The sequence below is a fragment of the Nyctereutes procyonoides genome, unplaced genomic scaffold (assembly GCF_905146905.1).
Source record: "Nyctereutes procyonoides isolate TBG_1078 unplaced genomic scaffold, NYPRO_anot_genome, whole genome shotgun sequence".
NCBI lineage: Eukaryota > Metazoa > Chordata > Mammalia > Carnivora > Canidae > Nyctereutes > Nyctereutes procyonoides.
The window spans coordinates 26,222,717-26,244,774 of record NW_026575139.1 but is presented as its reverse complement, the minus strand read 5'-3'; the positions used below and the strand labels follow the sequence as shown (position 1 = coordinate 26,244,774).

Here is a 22,058-nt window from a genome sequence, read left to right as displayed (position 1 = left end):
GCCGTCGCAGCTCTGTCACTCACGGCCAGCTGGCCACCCCGCCAGGGAGAGCGCTGCTGGACAGCCCAAGTACAGGACAACAGCTTGGCCAGTGGGCTTGCGTGGAGCCCTCGCCACCATAGAGTTCTGTGAGCATCAGTTGGTACCCCCGGCTCTGAAAGCCACCACCAGCTACTTTCCTATCGACTAGAAAGAGGCAGGGTTTACTGAGGAAGTTAAAGGAAAGAGCACAGTCCATATTCAGCAGGAAGATTCCTTTATAATGGCGAATTTGAGAATACACAGTACTAGAGTGGGGCCTGAGTCACTGGGCCACAGGAGGCGGTAAGGGAGCAGGTCTGAGAAGGATCACCGCGTTCCAGGGCTCCCATCGACAGACTCTCACGCCGGGAATGACTGCCACGTACCTCCCTGAAGCTCGGCCCACCCACCAGTCCCATCAAGAACCAGGTCACCATTTCCTTCTTCATGTTTGGTCACCAAAGATAAAATCTGCCACGGTGACAGGAGTTCAGCACAACAGTCTCTTTCCAGTCACGAGAGATGGCTGTCTCGGTTCTTGATGAGAAACAAAAGTTCACTTGACTTCTCTTGCAAGAACCAGCGAAGAGAATTTTTTTCTTAGCGATCCGTTGAAATATTTATATATATTTAAACTAACAGTCCATTCGGTGCGCTGTTTCCCTGGAAGAGTTCTCACAGGACCCCTCCAACAGCTAGAGGGGGCATGTATCAGGAAACAAAGATTTAAGACACTTCAAAATAAGCAATTAAAATCCTAGTGCAACACTCAGAAGCAGATGGTGGGCTCGCAGGGGCGAAGGGGAAGGAAGCAGGTCCTCTATTTAGGCGCAGGGTGCGGCCTCTGGGAAAGCCAAGCAGACACAGAAGCATCAAGAAGTAGGGAACACCGCTGGGGAAGGCCTGGTTCCTCCTGCGCGCTCCCTAGTACTCGGGGCTGAGGGACCCCCGTCACCCTCCACCCACTGTGGTGACCTGCACGCTAAGCTGGGTGGTCTCTGACTGAAATCGGCCTAGGCCCAGGACAGGGATCCAACTCCAAGGGGCCCAGGGAGATTCCTTTCAGGCCATTCCAAGCCAGAGGTACCTGGGAAAAGTAAAGGAGAGTCTTCAAAGGCTCACAGAGAAGAAGCAAAAGGTGAATGGCAACACAGTGGCTCTGTGCCTGGCTCTGCTCTGTGGGGAAGACCTGCCGCCACGGCCACCCTCTCCCCACGCTGGGGACACACCGCGCTAAGGCTTCAGAGCCAGCAGCAGCCTGAATACACTCCACGGTCCTTCCATAGGATCTACGCAAATACTTGTGTCTTTATTATTTTTAACTAAAATGAATGCAACGGATTCAGGTTCATTCCCCTTTGCTGGAATCTGCTCGGTCCCCTGCCCTGGGGCGGGGGGGCGGGGGGGGGTCCACACCTTCGGGCCTGTGGCCAGGCTCACCCGGGCCAGCCGTCTGCCCCACCCCCCACCACGGGAAAGGGGCCCCAGGATGAAGAGAGGACACAGGCCGGAACAGGCACCCGGGGGAGGCCCTACCTCAGCGACACTTCCGTTTCTAACCCTGAGAACCTAAGGAATTGTGAAGGACGCAGAGAGGGAGTGGGGGTTAAAGGTCACCGGGCTTTTTATTGCAGTTAAAGCAGACTCGGACAGGATGGTCCCAGCCTCGGGAGGGGACGGCCCGTCGGTCATGGGAGCACTCATCACAGAAGCCCTGTCCGCAGGCCCGGCAGTGGTGCTTGGAAAGCTTGATGCTGAACTCCTTCCGGCAGTTGTGGCAGTGCAGGATCTCGTGGTCGGGCACCCAGTACGCCGGCCTGGCCGCATCCTTCACCAGCCCTGGGGCAGGGGAAAACACCGATGGGCGGGACACGGGGACCGGACGCCCTGGGTCCCACGGGGCAGGAGGGCCACCTCAGACGCTTCCCTGGCTCATGGCCCTTCCGCACTCACAACTGCCTCCAGAGCTGCTCTGTTTTTTAAGATTTATTTGAGAGAGCGGGTGCGGGGCCTGGAGAGGGGGGCGGGGGAGAGGGAGCCCGAGGCCGACCCAGCGTTGGATCTCAGGGTCCCAAGCATCGCTTAACTGACTGCACCCCCCCCAGGTGCCCCGCATCTACAGAGCTTCGAAAACCTGCATCCGCCTGCCCTTCACCTCATACCACGCCGGTCAGGATATCTGGAGCAGGGCCGAGGCCTTGAGATGTGCCTGTCTGTTGCGCTCTCAGGTGACCCTGAAGTGCAGCTGCTGGATTAAAAGCCACTGGAGTACTGCTAGAGCGGCCCAAGCCCGGAGTCAGGAGCGGACTTCGCTCAAATCCCAGCTCCACCCAGCACGTGCTCAGCAGCAGCTGTAGGATTGAGGCTACCTAACTTCTCAGGGCCTTGGCTTCCTCCTCTTCAACAACCCACGGTCAAGAGCGGTTATCACAAGAAAGAACGGGACACGTCTCCCACACTGGCCGGGGACCCAGGAGCCGGTGAGCGCTGGGCAGGTGAGCCCTTGGTGAGCACAGTGGTGGGCTCTCTGTGCCCAGGGCAGCCCTGCTTCTCCAGGTACCCCCGAGAGCACATGCAACCTGAGCTTCAAGCCTGGGCAAATCTATTCCTACACTCTTGGGTCAAAAGTTCGTCTGCTCACCTTTGAACCACAATGCTGGTGAATCGGATCCAAGCGATCCTCACCGCCACCTACCCCCACCCAGAAGCCTCTGGTTGCTCCCTTGCAATGGGCAGAAACACCCGGGCCTAAGCCTTCCATGCACTGGTGGGTCTCCCTTCCCCTTCCTCTTGCCCTCCTAGTTACAAGTACCCCTCACATCTGGAGGTAAGTTATCTTAAATCCTAAATGAATAATAGCTTGGCCTGTGTGGTAAATTAAAGACAGCCACAAATTCTTTGACACCCCTGCCTCTTCCCTCAAATGTAGGCGGCTTTGGGACTACAGGAGACTACAGCAGAACTACCAGGGGCAGCTTCTACTTCCTAGCTCTTAAGTGTCCTGAGCCCCCACGCAAGAAGTCCAACTACCACTTGAAAACCCACATAGGCCTGGAGAACACATGGAGATGGGTTCGACCAAGCCCAGCCTTCCAGGCATCCCGGCCAAAGTACCCAGTGTGGGAGTGAGGTTGGTTCGGCCCCTCGAGGTAGGTGAGGTTGCCATACTGGAGCTTCAGGGGGTGACTCCAGGCAAAGCCCCCTCGACCAGCTAATTACCCCTCCTGACTCGAAGTTGTGAGACATGATAAAATGGTGGTTATTGCAAAGCCTTTACATTTTCAGGCTGTGATGCAGCAATGGAGGGTATGAGAGGTGGCCTCCAGGAATACACACGACACCACTCAGGTATGCAGCAAAAGCAAGCAAATGCAAATTTTCAGTCTACTCCTTGCTGCCCAACTCAATCCAGGTCAGCATGCCTCTGACACAATGACAGCCCAGGGCACCCTGAGACCCCTCATCCTATGTACGTCACACCCACCTAGTGGTATGTCAATGGCTGTCACCACGGCTCCCAAAGTGCTCTGCACAGCCTCTCCCACCTTCCGAGCGATCAGCGTCCCGCCTTCATCGTCAGCCTGGGCCTCGGTCACGTCTGTAGACAGCGAGAGAAGAGAAGCCGTCATCTCAGTCATTTCCCGAAAGGAAAACTCGGGGCAACAGCAGAGTGCTTCTGGATTCTTCTCCCAGAATACCACTGTGCTGCCCTGCAATGACTGCCAGGGTCTGGGCTGTGAAACTGAGTAAGCCCTGTTAGTCCTTTACCTCAACCCTCTAGAGCTGTTTTAAAACCATCAAGCATAAGCCAGGAAGGTTCTAGGAGTGTGACCAAGAACCTTCTCTAGGAAGAAGGCCCAGTCTAAGCCATGTCTGGTAAATACAGGACAGGGTGACCCCCCACCACCACCCCTGCCACTGCCCAGGACTCGCACTCCTAGGACTCTATTAACAAAGAGCTTAGAGGACACCAGCCGGGACTAGGGGAGCAGCTGCCCTCACAACAGTGACTGGGTTAGAAACAGGGTTAGGCATGTGGGAGTCTACTTCTCAGTACCCAGTGCCAAAGAGAGAGGGCCCCCTCCACCCCTGTAGCTCCTGGACCCCACGTTACCTATCTGGACATTCCTGGCTTCATAGCAGTTGTCACACACCCTCACAGGCGCAGGGCCCCAGCCGCGCTCGGGCACTGGCCGGGTCTTGGATGAACAGCTGTCACAGAAGCCCTCCCCGCAGGCCCGGCAGTGATGCTTGGTGTCGTTATCTTTAAAGGATGTAGCGCATTTGTTACAGCTCTGTTCCAAGCACAAAACAGAGAAGGCAGATATTATTCGTTTCTACCAGCTGGGAAAGCCAGCGAGACCCAAGGGGAGGACCACAGGACCACGGCAAACAGCAGGACCCCGACAGCAAGAACGGAGAGAAGCTGAGGCCTCAGTCGCGTAGGATGCATCTGCTCCAGCACAGCTACGACTACCATTTTCTTCCGAGATCTGCCTGGAAAGCCACCTTCAATCTATCTGGCTGAGTCACAGCGTCCTCAGAAAGGACTCTGCTAAGTCTAGCATAGACTTAGAGAATTTTTTTTTTTCCCACGGCTTCCCAAAAGAGCCCTTGGGAAGTTGGTGAGGTGGGAGCTTCCTGTCACAAAGTGTGTGGGCCAAAGCTGGGTGGCTCCCTTGCTGTGGGTGCTGTAGAGATTTATGCATCAAGCTGCATGACCTCTATGTGTCCCTTTTCCTCCAGATTCTGGGATCTCAGACATCTGACCAATAATAACCAGCCCTTGGAGGCAAAGAAACTAAAAATCTACCAAAAGGAGAATAACTGCAGAGGTGACACCAAGAGAAATCAATACGCAAGAAGACACTGGCTGCCCCCCATGCCCCACCCTTATGCTCTGGGAGCTAATGTGACTGAAAGAGAAACCCCACGCCTCCCTTGCAGAGTAAGTAGGATAGGGCAAGATGGCACCAGCAGAACGGGCCATGCCAGCACACTGTACCAGGATCTGGGAGTTGGGCCTCCAGTATGCAGGGGCAATCTGGTCTGTCAGCCAGGAAGTCACAGCCTTGGTGGGCCCCAGGCTAAGCTCAGACACCGACTGAGCCATGAAGTTCATCCCATCCAAGAGGCGCTGGGCAGCATTGTTGTTATCCTTCAGAAATCCATCAGTCTGAAATGAAAACATGCAGGCTCCCATCATGCTCTGAGTGGAGGCAGTAAAGGCAAAAAGGGAGAGGCGGTCTCAGGTGAGCTGTACACTCATACGCTCATCAGTGGCCAACTCAGAACCACAAACTCCCTGGAAGAGAAGAGTGGGAATGGACCAAGAATCCTTCCAGCTTCTAGGCCATATCACACCCACCCAGTCATAACTGACTTATTCCCTTCAAAGTGACCATAAGACCTGGTGCACAGCTGTTGAATTCAGGCCTCATCTGTCCATAAGTGAGATGGACAATCCAGGAGACTCAAGTAAAGATGGCACCTCCTTTGGGAAGCTCCCCAGCTCCCAAAATAATAACCTGCCTTTTTCATTTTTGTATTTTTAAGTATCAGGTTCAATTCTGGGCACATAGTATTCAACAAGTGTGGGGCAACATAAAGACTGAGAGAACGAACAGAAGGGGGGGCCTGTATCCCCTAATCCCAAATACCGTGAAGAATGTGGCCCAAAAGGGAACTGTGGTATTATTACTGCCTTCTTGGAAGAGAACTTATCTTACCATAGTGACAACAGCATTCACAAGAAAGAACCCAGATTCAAAAACAAAAGACATTAGTCAGAAAACGATGGTAAGAAAATTATACTAGTCAAGGCCACAGTAAGTCCCTAGGACAGGATGGCCTGGCCCACAGTGCCAAGAGGGTGGGCTCCAGAAATGAGACCATACCACAGGAACAAATGTTGGTGGGGCTGGAAACAGGAAACAAGAGCAGAAGAGTAAGGAAATCCTTAGTCTTATGAGAGCTGTAGGTCCCGGGAAAGCTCAAGATGGCTCTTGATGGAATACTGCCAAGTAAGACAAGCCACTTAGAGAACAATCACTCTTTTTTTTTTCTACAAAAAGGATTGGGGTGTGTTGTGATTTATTGGTAATTCCAAGTATGAACTGTGGTTTGATGCAGGATGAGAGCACCACATCACTGCCTCAAAACACATCTATTTTTCCAATATTTTGAATTCAAAAGTCAAATTAAAAAATAATAAGGGGGACACATGGGTGGCTCAGTGGTTGAGCGTCTGCCTTTGGCTCAGGGCATGATTCCAAGGTCCGGGATCAAGTCTCACATCAGGCTCCCTGTGGGGAGCCTCCTTCTCCCTCTGCCTGTGTCTCTGCCTCTCGGCTGTGTCTCTCATGAGTAAATTAAAAAAAATAATAAGGGTCTATAGTAATCCCACTTTTAGAATATACTGCAAGAAAATTTCCCAGAACAAAGGCTTTCTCACAAAAAAAATGTCACTATAGCATTTTGATATAAAAAAATCATAAACAGCATGAATGTTCAAAGAGAAGGGGATGGGGAATCAAACTAGAACATGAGACACAATGTTACAGGGACTACAAATGAGAATCATGAAAAGTGGAAGTAAAATGAAGGTATGAGAAAAAGAGCACATAAATTATAACCGCGTCTCTACAAATATGCATATGAAAAGAAGAACATGGAAAAAAATATTTTATTTCCTAAGGCAGTATAGCGATAGGTCAACACCATCTAGTTCATTTAAAGTTGTGCTTCCAATAATTAGGCAAGAAGAAATGAAAATAAGAGTCTAGAACAAGAAAGGGCCTCCAGGTCTTGCCTTCCTAAACCACCAATATATTAAAATTCGTGTTCGAATTTAACCTTAATTCTAAACAGGTTCCACTTCTCCACACACACGAGTAACTGAATGATACAAGAAGAAAAACGGAACAGCTCTTACTCCAGGCCACACATGCACGATCTCCGTCCGAACCACCGTATCCACGGGATCCTGGTTCCCAAACCAGTACTGCCGGCTACGGTAGACCACGCCACAGTTAGGACACTCGATCACATACCTACAAGGAAAGCAAACAAATACCGTTACCCGGCCAGGTGCCCACATACGAACACACCAACAACCCTCGGCTACGTCGTTGTCATTTAAACTCACCCAGACCAGGCATATTTTGCGAGACCCATCCAGGGGGAGTCAGTGGAAGCAGATGTCTTGGGCACTACGCTGACCTCCTTGCCTCTCTCATAGCAGGCCTGAAACATGGAGCACTCTGCCAGCTTCTTCTCTGTACACCAGACCCCCTGGCCTCCTCATATCCCTCTCCAGCCCCCTCCCCACAAACCACACCAGCTGAGGGTTTGCAGACCCTGAGTGCAGCACGTCAGAAGAAGGGTCAATTCTCTTAAAAAGCCAGTGCCCTAAACAAACATGAACTGAATGAGTACCCATCCCAGGCCCCAAAAACCGAGCTGTAATTTATACCCGCCACTGAAAATCCATTAGACTGGGTTCCTGCAGAGCAGTCCTGGCTCTGGAGAAGAATGAACAGTCAATGTATATGATCGTGGCATACAAGCTCAACAGAATGAAGGGAAGATATGCTGGAAAATCAATCAATCAACCAAGGGGCCCCAGCAACAGAGGCATGAGTTCCTTTGGTTCGAGCTGGCGAGAAGTTCCAGGGATATTCGATTTCAATAGCAAATACTTCAAGGACACAGCAAAGGGTGGCCCCAAGCCAGTCTTTCCCCAAAGCAGAGCAGGATCAGCAAGCCAGCTGCTGGAGCAGGGAGCTCAGAGCACTCACCTTGCAGGTATACACTCTGTTGTCATACTGGTGGGAGTATCTGCAGCGGCTCTTGGCTTCATGAGGGACTCCTTCTTTTCCATGATTCATACTGTTCTTACATCCAGCCCTGAGTGAAGCCCAAAAGCTGACAGTGAAGTGGCTAAAGGAGCCCCTGCACGTACGCAGAAGAGTGTGACCCTGAGCCAGACACAGGGCCAAAACCAAACCTTGGTTACGAACTAGGCCCCGAATAGTTAGCGCAGAGAGAGCCATATGTGTCTCAGAGATCCGCATGCCTCTCTCATCCGTGACCCACCGGCACTACAAACTTGCGGCCACTATCACCCCTGGGTGAGGAGAAAGGAGAAAAGGAGGAACCTCTTCCTGGAAAAACCACGCAGTCCCACAGCAGGAATGAAGGGACCCGAAGACACCACCTCAACAGAAGATAAAACCTGAATGGCTCTCGGGAAACCCAAAATCCAAAAGACATGAAATGGAAGTTTCACCAGAACAGACTGCCAAGATGTCAAACAAAAATCAACCTCCAAAATTTGGCACCACATTAAGAGGAGGCTTAAGCTGAACAAGAAAACCTTCCAAACGAACAGTGAGCTCTGCCATCCTGACAACGCAAAAACAGAGAGCAAGACTTTAGAATTTCGCTATGATAGAAGGGAAAGTTCTGGAAACCCTGGGGAGGCTGTTAGAATGCAAAAGTGATGATCCACCAGAGCCTAAGTGCCTCATGCTGGGCTATGGGGTAAATAAAAAGAAAGGTAAGTCACACTGGCAACTAACAGCCCTCTTTCTTCCCCAGCCCAAACTGTATATAATCTAAAACCCCAATCCTTTTTACAAATTCAGAGCCAAGGTGGTGCTAGTTTAGTGCCCAGCAGGTAGCTTACATACAGGGTTCAATGCAAAAAAGAACATTTACAGGCGCCTGGGTGGCTCAGCAGTGGAGCATCTGCCTTTGGCTCAGGGTGTGATCCGATCCCGGGGTCCTGGGATCGAGTCCCGCATCGGGCTCCTCGTGGGGAGCCTGCTTCTCCCTCTGCCTAGAGACACAGGCAGAGGGAGAAGCAGACTCCATGCAGGGAGCCCAACGCGGGACTCGATCCTGGAACTCTGGGATCATGCCCCGAGCCAAAGGCAGATGCTCAACCGCTAAGCCACCCAGGCGTCCCAAATAAATAAAATCTTAAAAAAAAAAAAAAAAAAAAAAAACATTCATAACAAAAGGCTCAGGTCTCCTCTGGGTGGATAAGTGTGGGGAATGTGAAGCAGTACTCCTGATGGAAGAAAAGACAATTCAATGGTGAAGCGGCCAGAGGAGTAGGGACGTGTCTACAGGACCCAGAGACTGCAATCTCACCGACCAACACACTGCATTTAAATCCCCCGAGCTCCAACAGACAAGTCACCAGACTGTGATGTAAAAGCCATCAATAGCTCAGATTAATCCAGTGGTCCTCAAAGTGTGGCCCCAATGAGCAACATCAGCATTACTTGGGAACTTTACCAGAAATGCAAACTCTCAAGCCCCACATCAGATCAACTGAATCAGAAACCGTGGCGGGGGGGAGGGGGGATGTTAAGGCTCAACAATATGTTTTAATACGCGCCCTTCAGGTTTTTCTGACGTGTGCTAAAAAGTGAGAATCCCTGCTCTAAGGCCCCTGTAACAAAGTGTGGTCAACAGGGGGATCCCTGGGTGGCGCAGCGGTTTGGCGCCTGCCTTTGGCCCAGGGCGCGATCCTGGAGACCCGGGATTGAATCCCACATCGGGCTCCCGGTACATGGAGCCTGCTTCTCCCTCTGCCTGTGTCTCTGCCTCTCTCTCTCTCTCTCTCTCTCTCTCTCTCTCTCTCTCTGTGACTATCATAAATAAAAAATAAATAAATGTTTTTTTTTTTTAAAAGTGTGGTCAACAGACCGGCAGCACAGGCATCACTCGGAAGCTTGGCAGAAACGCACAATCTCACCCAGACCAGCTGATTCAGAATTTGCATTTTAACAAAATCCCGAGGTGGTGCGTATACAGACTGGAGTTTGAGAAGCACCGCCCTAACTCAATGTTCTCAACACATTAGAATCACCTGAGGACCCTTGTAAATGTACCAACGCAAAGGCCCCACCCCAGTTCTGTTAAGTGAGCATCCCTGCAGGTGAGGCCCAGGCCCTGATCATTGGGAAAGCTCCCTGGATAACGTGAATGTGCTCTAAGAGTCAGTCCTCACAGGGAAAGGACTCAACCAGGACTTGGTACCCCACCGCACAGCTAGCAAAGGTTAGTTAAGTGGAATGAATACAATGAAAACCCCTGGGAGGAGAAATGTAGAAAAGCAAACCAACCTAAAATTGTTTTGTAGTAAAAACTGCCTGAGCCCGAAGCCAGACAATTTCACACTTAAACCAGGTCAGAATCTTCAGAGGATTCTTCATAGCCACATATCCTAGAATCCCTTGCACCCTCAAAGTGTGGTCCCCCCGACTACCAGGACCACCTGGGAACTTACTCAAAATACACCTCCTCGCACCCCAGCCCATCCTTAATTTAGACTCTGCAATTTAACCAGACCCTAGGGGATATGCACGCATGCCAAGGTCTCCACACTGACCCGCTCGCTCTTCCTGAGCCGGCTGGCCTCACTTACCCACAGCTGAGACACAAGGAGGAGCAGGTGAAGTATTCATCTGGAAAAAAGGAGCTATGTGCCATCTGGTCATCGGGGATCTCGCCGCTGAAGCGGTCACTCAGGGCCTGCCAGAGGAGGGAGGGTGACAACATGAAGGCACTTGGCAGAGAGCCCTCTGCTTTGGCCCTCCGGCTATCTGCCATTCCCCTGGTTGTTGGCTTCTTTCTTACAGGCTCCACAGCTGGGAGGGGCCACCCCATGACCTCTGCTCCTTACCCCCGACCTTCTTGGCCCAATCCGCACCCATCCTCACCACAGGAAACCTCTGGAAGAACCAGCTCACTGCCCAAGAAGTCAGAGGGAAGCTGGCAGTGTGCTCTCCTTATTACCTGGGAGATTATAAACACCTCACACACTCAGTCTTTCATGCAAAACCACCCACAGACATGGACTAATGCCCATTTCATCCTTTGAAGCTGGAACCGAGAAGCGGAGACCCTAGAAGAGGCCTTGTCAATAAGTCAGAGAGAGGCAGAGCCGAGTGGTGAGCTGGGAATTCCCTGGACTTCTATCCCAGGTCTAACCACAGGCGCTCTTCTGGAGTTTACTAGGCCACAGAACTAGCTTGATGGAGGAAAAAAAAGCCATTAGCCAAAAAACAAGGAAGAATTATTGTAGTGTTTGGCAGCCTCTTATCAACTACAGTAACCGAAAAGACAGCAAACAGCCAAAATCGATGCCAAGAAGATAAAGTATTCACAAAGCAAACTGAAAATTTTATGTTGAAAGGCAGCTTCTATTTCTAGTCCTGTTTTCATGCACTACTATATACACCAAAAGTATCTTTCTTCCCACCAGGCCCTCACTCATATGCAGTATTCAGTGGGGAAAAGTTATATTAATTAAACAGAAACGAGCTTTTTGGGCTTTAAAAATGATTGTATACATGCAGTCCCAAGCTTCAATCTCCCACTCCGAGGCAGCCACACACTATTCAGGGGGAAGAAAAGGAAAACTGGTCTAAAAACAAAAAGACAAGATGTTACTTCCTGTAGTAAAAAGGCAGAAGAAAATTTAAGATGAGACTTGGGAAAAGGGCAGATTCGGTGTTGTTAAACCTAGGTTCTCCAGCTCGGAAGGCAATTTCACTTAATGAGAACTCACTCGTTAAAGATCTGTTACCTTTTCTCAATGAAATCTTAACACCCCGAGCTGCAAACTCAAGTGTTTACAAAGGCATGTGATGTCAGTGCTGAGTAAGGTCAGGTGTAAGACAGGAGTGGCAGCAAGGAGTGTGTCAAAGTGAGGGTGCGTGACTCACCCAGGCACATTCACACTCAGCTACTGCATGGATGATACTCGGGTCCGTTAAACACCATCTGCCAGCTGGGGCCAAGCAGGTGGCAATCCTTGGCTCAGACCAACAAGAAAGGTCTGACAGATAATACACCTAAGTCCTGTCCTCTTGGGGGTATTTTGTGAGGAGTAACTTTGGGAAAACCCTGAACTTTGAAAGAGAGGATAGGAATGAATATACATACAAATATTAATAAACAAGAATCCAAAGAGAGTCACTCACTGGCCTTCACTGCTCCCCTCTGTCCTTTTTTCTTTTTTTTTTTAAGATTTGAGAGAGAGGAAGAGAGAGGGCATGTGTGTGCATGCACGCTTGAGGGTGCGGGGAGAGGGAGAGAGAAACTCAAGCAGATTCAGAGCTGAGCTTGGAGTCCCTTGATTTCATGACCCTGAGATCAGACCTGAACTGAAACCAAGAGTTGGAAGCTTTAACCGACTATGCCACCCAGACAACCCTGTCCTAATTCTAAGTGACCCATCCTTCCAGGATTTTTTTGGTCTCACCTGTTCCATGAAGCCTTCCCTACTACTCTAGACATAACACACACTGCCTGCTCTGAACACCTGTTGTATTCAATACCTGAAGTACATATTCAGTCATTAGATGATGATGATGCAAAATTATGGCCCAGTTGTATGGATATTACCTCCCAGATAAGATCATACATGCTGCGAAAATAGTTTCCTACCTTTGTGTCCTCCACTACTCCTAACAAAGGTCCTAACAGGTTCTCAACTAAGACCTCTGGAATGAAGTAATCCAGCACCAACTCCGATATGCACACCAACCCCCACCCTCCTCCCTCACCTTGGCCCTGTCTCTATGCCAGGCTTCATTCCATGCCCACAGACCCTCAGAAAGTTAAGGCTAACTGCTCCCCGACTGGTCAAATGACAGACACCTTAAAATGTATTTCTCAAGCAGGTATGTACATAGCTGTCTGGGACTGGCTGGTGGGAAAATAGAGCATTATCATCCTAATGCATCAATTACTGCAAGATTTGGGGAGCAAGTTTGATAGATACAGGTAAAGCAGACATGGGTATACTATGAAATTAAATGGGCAGCTTGCATAAATAAAACCTAAGAACCCCCACCACCAAGTCATTTCAGCTTGTCACTGACAGGTTTGCACCCTCTGTGCTTTGTATCTTCTTATCTATAAAAGGAGGTGCTAGTAGCACCTTTCTCAGCAGGAGTCTTCATGGATTACACATAAAGATCAAAAGGATTTACACACAAAGAGTGGCATAAATTAAGAGCTCAGAAAACATTCACGACCATAATTAACATCATTTTTATTGTTTTTTATGCTGATTATTTTCTTCCTTAGATACCCTCCTACCTAATCTAGGTAATGCAGGGGATATAAGAACCTCTCTCCTTTCCATGATAGCTCATTGGTCTTCATAGCTGCTTGCATTTATTTGTTGGTGAATTTTTTTTTTTTACTTTTTTTTAGTAAGCACTATGCCCAGAGTGCGGCTTGAACTCACAACCCCAAAATGAAGAGTCACATGCTCTACTGACAGCCAGATAGGAACCCCTTTTTTTATTTTTTATTATTTTTAGTAAGTTCTATGCCCAACATGGGGCTTGAACTCAATGGATGAATATTTAGCTGCAAAAACACGCTTGTTATCGGGGTGCCTAGGTGGCACAGTCGGTTAAGTGTCCCACTCTTGGTTTCGGCTCAGGTCATGATCCAGGGTCATGAGATCAAGCCCCCTGTGGGGCTCCATACTCAGCAGAGTCTCCTTGAGATTCTCTCTCCCTCTCCTTCTGCCCCTCCCACCTGTGTGCAAGCACACTCTAAAAATAAATAAATCTTAAAAAAAAAAAGATGCTTATGAAGCTAATGCGGGGATAGGGGAAGGGGAAGAAAAGAGCTAACTAAGGGACATAGAAGCTACACTAAAGAAGTATGGGGGGAAAAATGAAGTATAGGGAAAACCAAAACGAATATTTTTAGTGCCACATTTTTTTCTTTTAAACAGGTAACTGAAAGTAACCTGTTAGTCACCCTTAGGAAAAATACCAAATTTGGCATGAATTCACCAGCTGGGTTGAATTCAGGGCCGAGGCCAGTCCCCAACAAATATACAACTGCAGCCCAGTAACCGTGACAGCATGAGGTTCTTTCTGTTCCAAAGCCAAGGAGCCTGGCTCACTTCTCTGAAATTTCTCCAGAAAAATGGCAGCAAGGATCTCAAAGCTCGGCATGGAACAACGTGCAGGCTGATTCCCATGGCACAGGTGCCCACAGAAGCTCCACTGTTGCCTGCCCGAGACAAATTAACTGCTGGCTTACACTGGCCAGGGCAGCCATAACCCCTTATGACATCAGAAAGAGAAGAACTCCTAGGCGAACCAGCCTCATAGCTTCAGATGCTGGTCACCCATCCTCTCCAACACTGGGTAACATGATAAGCATCTCACTTCCCTCACAAGCCACTGAAGAGAGGGCTAGTGAATCAGACCCTAAAAGCTTCACAGGAACTGACAGCAATCAAGAGTACAGGAACACAACAGCAAAACTATTAAAAAAAAAAAAAATCTGTTGTTAGTGCGTTTTAGATACATGGGTCAAAGAACCTATCCTCCTCCTTCGACTACCTGATTGTTCCTTTCCAGTGTAGACACTGCCACCTAATCCACATACTTTGTCTTTCAAAAATTCCAAATCTCAGAGGCACCTGGCTGGCTCAGTCGGTAGAGCATGCGACTCTTGATCTCGGGGTTATGGCTTCAAGCCCCACGTTAGGTGCAGAGATTACTTAAAAATAAAATCTTTAAGGAAAAAAAATTCCAAACCTCACATCATTCCAGGTTTTCTTGGGCTTTCCTCCACCTGAGGTTGCCAAGCTGTTAGGGAAAGGCAGGGAGACCTCTCCGGAGAAAGCTAGGGGAAGCATCTGAGGCAACTCTAAGAAAAGGTTGCCTGGAGACCAGATGATCTTGAACTTTAGTTGCCTTGGCAACAGTATGGCCCCCCCTTCTATTGAACCTGTAAGGTTTGGTCTCGGTCACCAAGGGCTCGCAGTGAATTTTCTGATTCAAAATGGAGACTCTTATGCAATCACTGATGCCACCTCTCCCCACAAAATATAATAACTTTATAAATAGACACTTCCTCATGTGGTACAATTGGAAAGCGAGAGTTTCTACATTTAGAGATCAGAGGCTAAAAAAGGTATTATATAAAGCCTGTACAAATTCAACTATAAAATGGTTCTCTCCTAAATTCAGAACTGTAAGTACAGACAACAGTTAATTCAACATTCAGTTCCCTTCTTCCATAGAAACCTGAGCAGCTCTTTGAACAGATTTACCTGCTCAATGAAGGTACACTCTGCTAGTAGGTGTCTGCGCTGTTGCTTCCCATGGAATCTGGGCAGAGCAGTGAGTGGTCAAGAAGTGGGAAAAGAGGGATTGGGGGGATCACTGGGTGATGCAGCAGTTTCGTGCCTGCCTTTGGCCCAGGGTGCGATCCTGGAGACCCGGGATCGAATCCCACATTGGGCTCCCGGTGCATAGAGCCTGCTTCTCCCTCTGTGTCTCTGCCCCCCCCCCTCTCTCTCTGTGTGTGACTATCATAAATAAATTTAAAAAAAAATTAAAAAAAAAAAAGAAAAGAGGGATTGGGGTCTAGACCACACCGTGGCTGATTGGCAGGAAGAACGATCAGATCAGCATGATGCATCAGGAAACAACTGAACGGCCACTAGAGAAGAGGACAGCAGACCTCCCTCTCACACACATTCTGCAAACTCTTCCATCCTTCTCATTCATCACATTTCCTATTCAATAATGAACATGAAAAGTAGCACTTGGGCTCCCTTCAAATCCAACAGAGTGCTACATCAATCAGGTGGAACCTCATAAATAAGACACAGCTAAGAACTTTTTAAAAGTATACTAAGGGCATTAAGAGTGCGTTATGTTTTATGTACTACTATAGAAAGATAACTACGATGCATAATTAAGTGAAAAAAAGCAAGCCATAGAATAGCAGGAATCACATGATCCCATTCAAGGTGAAAAATACATACATCATATACACATATTTATATAGGCACTTATGTATGACTACAAATTTCTAGAAGTATATACAAGTATTAACAATGGTTGTGGGCAGCCCCGGTGGGCAGCGGTTTAGCGCCGCCTGCAGCCCAAGGTGTGATCCTGGAGACCCAGGATCGAGTCCCATGTCGGGCTTCCTGCATGGAGCCTGCTTCTCCCTCTGCCTGTGTGTCTGCCTCTCTCTCTCTGAATAAATAAATAAATCTTAAAAAAAAAAAAAAAACAATGGTTGTGATGGTTGTGATGGGGGTGGGAGAGACCTTAACTTGTACCTTACACATTTCTATACTATTTGAATTGTTTATCGTGAATACATGTCGCTTTTATAATTTAAAAAATAACTTTTTAAACATTAAAATAACCAAACACTCAAACACAATTTATGGGAATATCCTTTCAAGAGCCAACTGGCAATACGTTATCAGGAACCTTGAAAGACGGCTGCCTCCTCTGACCTTCTTAGGAGTAGAGTAACTATTGAGAATATACAGCACTGGGTTAAAAGCACAGACTTGGTAGCCAGACTAGCTGGTTCAAATTCTCCACCACTTACTAGGTAAATCATATTAGGCAAATTAATTGACTTCTCTGTGCCTCCGCATCTTTACCCCATTGAGACGGCACAAGGATTAAGTGAATTCATTACACATGCAGAGCATAGTACACAACATACAGGAAGCACTCCATAAACATCAGTCCAAAACAGTAATAGGAGTTGTAATTTACCCTAAAGAAATAGGCAGAATGTGAACCATTCCTTTAAACACATGGAAAATATATCCAGGCAAAAAGGAAAACCACTACTAAAACAAGTGCAAAATCAACTAAATGTAAAAAAAAAATCCATCCATATAAATGAAAACCATATAGCTACTTTAAAGACATATTTCCATAAAATACTTAATGGTGTGAGAAAAAATGCCAGGCTTCAATGTTCCATGAGAAAACCAAAGTATATAGCTGCATGTACATCTACTATGACCCCAATGTTCTCTTTAAAATAAGTAGCAAAGAATCACTTAACACCACCACGTATTTAGCCATTTTTTACATACTTAATTCGCATTATTTAGCCATTACAAAGAAAGCTGCTATCATACCCTCATAAAGGTCTCCCTGTATTCAGGTGGAAAAGTTTCTCTAAGGCAAATTCCTAGAAATGACACGGCTGGAATATATATTATGCATATCTTCACCTACACTAGATATTTCTGAATGGCACTTGGAAGTAGTTTTACTGATTTTAATTTCAACTGGCAATCTGTAAGAGTTTACATTGTTTCACATCCTTTTTGACATTTTATTACCAGACTTGTCAGTGTCTGCCCTCATAATGTTGTTGTTTTCATTTGCCTTTGATTACTAGAGAGTTGAGATTTCTTCATTTGTTTATCACAGTTTTGATTGCCCCTTAGGTGATTTCTCTCTCCATTTCCCCAAAGCCTATAAACTTTTTCCTGACAATATTCCTGTATATTTTATCTAAAATAAATTGAAAAGGATGCCTGGGGGGCTCAGTTACACATCTGCCTTCGGCTTAGGTCATGGTGTCAGGGTCCTGGGATCAAGCCCAGCATCGCACTGGGCTCTCCTCAGCAGGGAGTCTGTTTCTGCCCTCTCCCTGTGCCTCTCTAATGTCTCTCACTGTCCCTCAAATAAATAAAATCTTTTTAAAAAGAAAATAAAATGAAATTCATATAGAAAAAAATTACTTCTATCATATTAGAACATATCCCTAGCCTTCAAAGTGTTTTTACTAAGTTAGTGAGAAATTGGACAAGGCTAGGAATACCAGAGAGATAAAGAAAAAACTGGGAGAAGCAGGAAGCCAAACAAATTATTTTGGCGTTGATAATTTATCTGTTTATGCCCATCCCCACTCTTCTGTTCCAAAAAGAATTCAAGTTTCCTTGTCAAAATAAAGCCAAATTAAATAAATAAATGAAGAAAAGACAACCATTCTATTATACACTGCTATGAACTCTGAAAACTTCAATGAGTGTACTTTAACAGCAATAAAACTCTAGTGGATCAATATGCAGACATCACAAGTACCTTTCTATTAGAATGATAATTGGAAAATTAACAACTTACAATTTAAAAGGAGATTAAAAGCAAAACAACCAAAAAAAGGTAAAACAATTTTTCAAGGATTTCAGTAAGTTGCAAGAACCCCACAATTCCCTGGGGAGAGCCGAAAACACATGCTTGAACAGTTAACTCCTTCCCATGCACAGAAGCAGCAGGTCCCACACCCCATCTCCACTCCGGAAGACAGAAAACATAGGATCCAGGTGAAAACTCTGTGGACACCAGTGACCAAGAGTCATTACAACTCCAGCTGACCAGGCTCAGCGTATTTACAGAAAACTTATCACCTCATAAGCATAGTGTAGCTTTTTTTCTCAAAATCATCTAACAAACTGGCCTGGGGTAAGACCTCCAAGTCCCCTCAGGGTAAAATCTCTGAGCACTAATTACTGCTTACAGCACTCAGTGTCCCTGACAGCCTAATTTAAACATTAAGCTGGGTTAGTTTACAGAAAAACCTGAGGAACTGTAGAACCCAGCCACTGGCCTTGTCATTAAAATTTATACAGATCAGATTCACAGCCCTTTGTACACCACAGTATGGATCCAGGCTCTTTTGAAGACGTTTGCAATGCCTGAGTGTAATCTTCCACTGTGACTACCTCTGAGCCACTTCAAGGACAGTGGCCAGTACATCTAAGTATACTTTAAGCTCAAATCTAATTAGAAGTATGTGTTTCATGAATTATTCAAATACAATCATTTTTCAGTTTTTTTTTCTTTAATTTTATCCACACTATTTAACACTTATTGAACATTTACTAGATACCAGGTACTTGGTTTCTTCAAGTGTGCTGTTCTATTTGATCCTCGCTCAATTTCATTAGGAAAATTCTTTTTTTTTTTTTAAGGTATTTTTTATTTATTTATTTATGATAGTCACAGAGAGAGAGGCAGAGACATAGGCAGAGGGAGAAGCAGGCTCCATGCACCGGGAGCCCGATGTGGGATTCGATCCTGGGTCTCCAGGATCGCGCCCTGGGTCAAAGGCAGGCGCCAAACCGCTGCGCCACCCAGAGATCCCAGGAAAATTCTTTTATTATCCCTATTTTACAGATGAAGGATAAAGGTTCGAAGAAGTAATATCATAAGGACAAAGTTATTGTCTACCTTGTCCTCCACCATATTTCCAGCACCTCAAACTATACTGGGCACATAGATGTGCTCTTTTATTTGTTGTATGAATGAACCAACAAACAAAGTTGCCAAGACCAACTCACTGTAAATGGCAGAACTGGGATTCCAACAGAAGTCTGTCTGACTCCAGAATCCAAGCTTTTAACCATTGTCTTTAGTCCACCTAGGTTGCTAAAACATAACAGTACAGACTGGATAGCTTCTCAACAACAGAAATATATTTCTCACAAATCTGGAGGCTGTAAGCCTAAGATCTGGACGCCAGCAAGGTCAGGTTCTGCTTTACAGATGGTGCCTCCGCATTGTGTCCTTGCTTGCTGGAAGGGACTAGGGAGCTCTCTGGGGCTTCTTTCCAAGGCCATTAATCTTATTCATGAGGGCTCCATCCTCATGACCCAATCACCTCCCAAAGGCCCACCAGTACCATCACACTGGGCATTAGGGTTTCAACAAATTAATTTTGGGAGGACACAAACATCTGACCTAAAGCAACCAAGATGCAAAGATCACAAACTTTGTTTAAGGGTAACTTTTCATTTTGATATAATTTCAGACTTGTAGAAAAGTTGCAAGAATGGTACAAGGAGCTCTCATATACAATTTACCCAGATTCACTAATGGTCTACATTGTACCCCATTACAAACCTTTTAAAAACTCAACGGACTGAGCAAATCAGCATGTCCAAAGTCTGTTCCTATGTACACCACAGCCCTCTTCATTTTATGCCAAACCCCTCTCTCCCATCCCTCCCAGCGCTAGGCCCTATCCCCTAGTCCTCAGGGCATCCTCATATCCCTAGTTCCAATCTTGCCAACATTTCCCAGCCTCTCCCCAGGTCCCACATGCCCAGCACTGCCCCAAAGGCTCCCTTCCTGCTCCTCCGTCCTAAGCCTGCAGCCATCGTTAACAGTGTTGTGCACAAACTGCAAAAAAGCAGCAGTATTCCCAGGGATCCCTTTGATGAATTCATTATAAAGAATACTAAAATAAATACATACACAGTAAAGATCAGAGATTATATTGAAGTAAAATCCCTGAAATACTAAAAATAGGCAAAATGGAAACAAAGATATCAAATAAGCAAAAGTACCTAAATAGGATTCCATGTCCAGTTATGTGAAATGACAGAAATACATGTTCACTGTGTGTATGTACATATATACATATACATATATACGTATATACATACACACACACACTTGACACAATCTACTTCAAGAGAATATAACCAAGAAAAATAATGCCAAATACAGAAAGAGCATTTGTGGTATTTAGTTGTGGTATTATTAATAATAGTGAAATTTTACTTATAATCGCTTATCTGACAATTGTAATTTTTGCATGTTTAGACAATGAAATATTGTGTAGCTACCAAAACTACTCATAAAAACCATACAAAATAGGGATCCCTGGGTGGCGCAGCGGTTTGGCGCCTGCCTTTGGCCCAGGGCGCGATCCTGGAGACCCGGGATCGAGTCCCACATCGGGCTCCCGGTGCATGGAGCCTGCTTCTCCCTCTGCCTGTGTCTCTGCCTCTCTTTCTCTCTCTGTGACTATCATAAATAAATAAAAAAAAAAAAAAAAAAAAATTAAAAAAAAAAAAAAAAAAAAACATACAAAATAGTAAAGTGTTGCGGCACCGAGTGACTCAGTCAGTTAAGTGTCCGACTCTTGATTTCGGCTCAGGTCATGATCTCAGGGTCATAAAATGGGGCCTTGTATCAGGCTCTATGCTGTGCATGGAGCCTGCTTAAGATTCTCTCTCCCTCTCCTGCCCCTCCCCCACACGCTCTCTCTGAAAAAAAAATCGTACAGTAAAATGTTTATGATGTTTCACAGAGAAAGGATTACAAGTTTACATCTATAATGTGATGACAAGCCACATGTTTTTTTTTTTTTTAATGCACAGAAAACATACTCTAAGGGCACATAATAAAATGTTAACAGTGGCTATCCCTAGGTGGAGGGCTGTGGTTGGTCCTTGTTTTCAGTGCTGTAATTCTACTGTAGTATCCAACATTTTCTATACTTAACATGTATTCCTAATTAAATCAGAGAATATGAATTTAGACAAGCACAATATAAACGGATCACTGAACAAACTGTTCTAAACTTACAATTTTTATTCCCATAATGGTATCAACAACTTTCACATTCCTTTTGGGATCCCTTTTCCCAGCTTTTACCGGGCCAAGGGAATGCTTTGACCAGTGCATTGTGCTAAGACAGCAAGATTTCACTGAGACAATCTAGTCAATTCCAAAATGGCAATTTCCAAAAAAAAAAAAAAAAAAAAAAAAAAAAAAAAATTTCCAACAACCAGTGATCATTTTTTAACTAATACTTTTCTATTACCCCATTCTATGCACCCCACCACCACTGCCGTTGTTCTAGTGATTTCTTGCCTGTTCACAGCTAGTAGTAGGAATAGTAGAGTAACCATATTGCTATGGGAGTGAAGTGATATTACCTAGCACAGTGATCCCACCTACCCAGATACTTGAGAGGCCTAAGATGCCACTTGATAAAGAAGGGCAACAATCTAACCCCTGAGGGCCTCAGACAGGTTATACAGTAACTGTTGTAGCTGGAGGGCTTGCAGTCCCCCTAGGAGGCAGGGTCTCTGTTACAAAGAAGCAAGCATCAACCATCAGGATGGGGGAAACAAATTCTGTGGATCAGCAGGGTGCTTTATAACAGGATTTTACCGTATCATCAAAACAATTTGTTGATACTACTGCTGAGATACACAAGAAAAACAATTTGCCTGATTTTAAAGGACAACGATGTAATGCTTAGGTATGTTTCCCAAAAGACAGGCCTCACATCACTGATGTCTACAAGGTGAATTTTAGGGCGCAAGATATGGCTGTAGGTGATACAATGAATAGCATCTAGTTCCACAGAAGAAATTACTCCTGTTTAGGGACACCTGAGTGGCTCAG

General features: G+C 46.3%; 1 protein-coding gene across 1 annotated transcript in view; it reads right to left on the bottom strand.

The window, feature by feature from the left end:
* Positions 1-239: 239 nt before the first annotated feature.
* The window catches only part of ZFYVE1 (zinc finger FYVE-type containing 1), a 53,682-nt gene continuing 31,863 nt past the window's right edge, over positions 240-22,058 (bottom strand). The window contains exons 5-12 of the mRNA XM_055304340.1: positions 10,463-10,569; positions 7,821-7,929; positions 7,169-7,266; positions 6,956-7,073; positions 5,027-5,197; positions 4,136-4,316; positions 3,506-3,619; positions 240-1,860 (exon numbers count right to left, since the gene is read on the bottom strand). Of these exons, the coding sequence (XP_055160315.1) occupies positions 1,628-1,860; positions 3,506-3,619; positions 4,136-4,316; positions 5,027-5,197; positions 6,956-7,073; positions 7,169-7,266; positions 7,821-7,929; positions 10,463-10,569 (1,131 nt within the window). The 3' untranslated portion in view covers positions 240-1,627. The remainder of the gene's footprint in view (positions 1,861-3,505; positions 3,620-4,135; positions 4,317-5,026; positions 5,198-6,955; positions 7,074-7,168; positions 7,267-7,820; positions 7,930-10,462; positions 10,570-22,058) is intronic.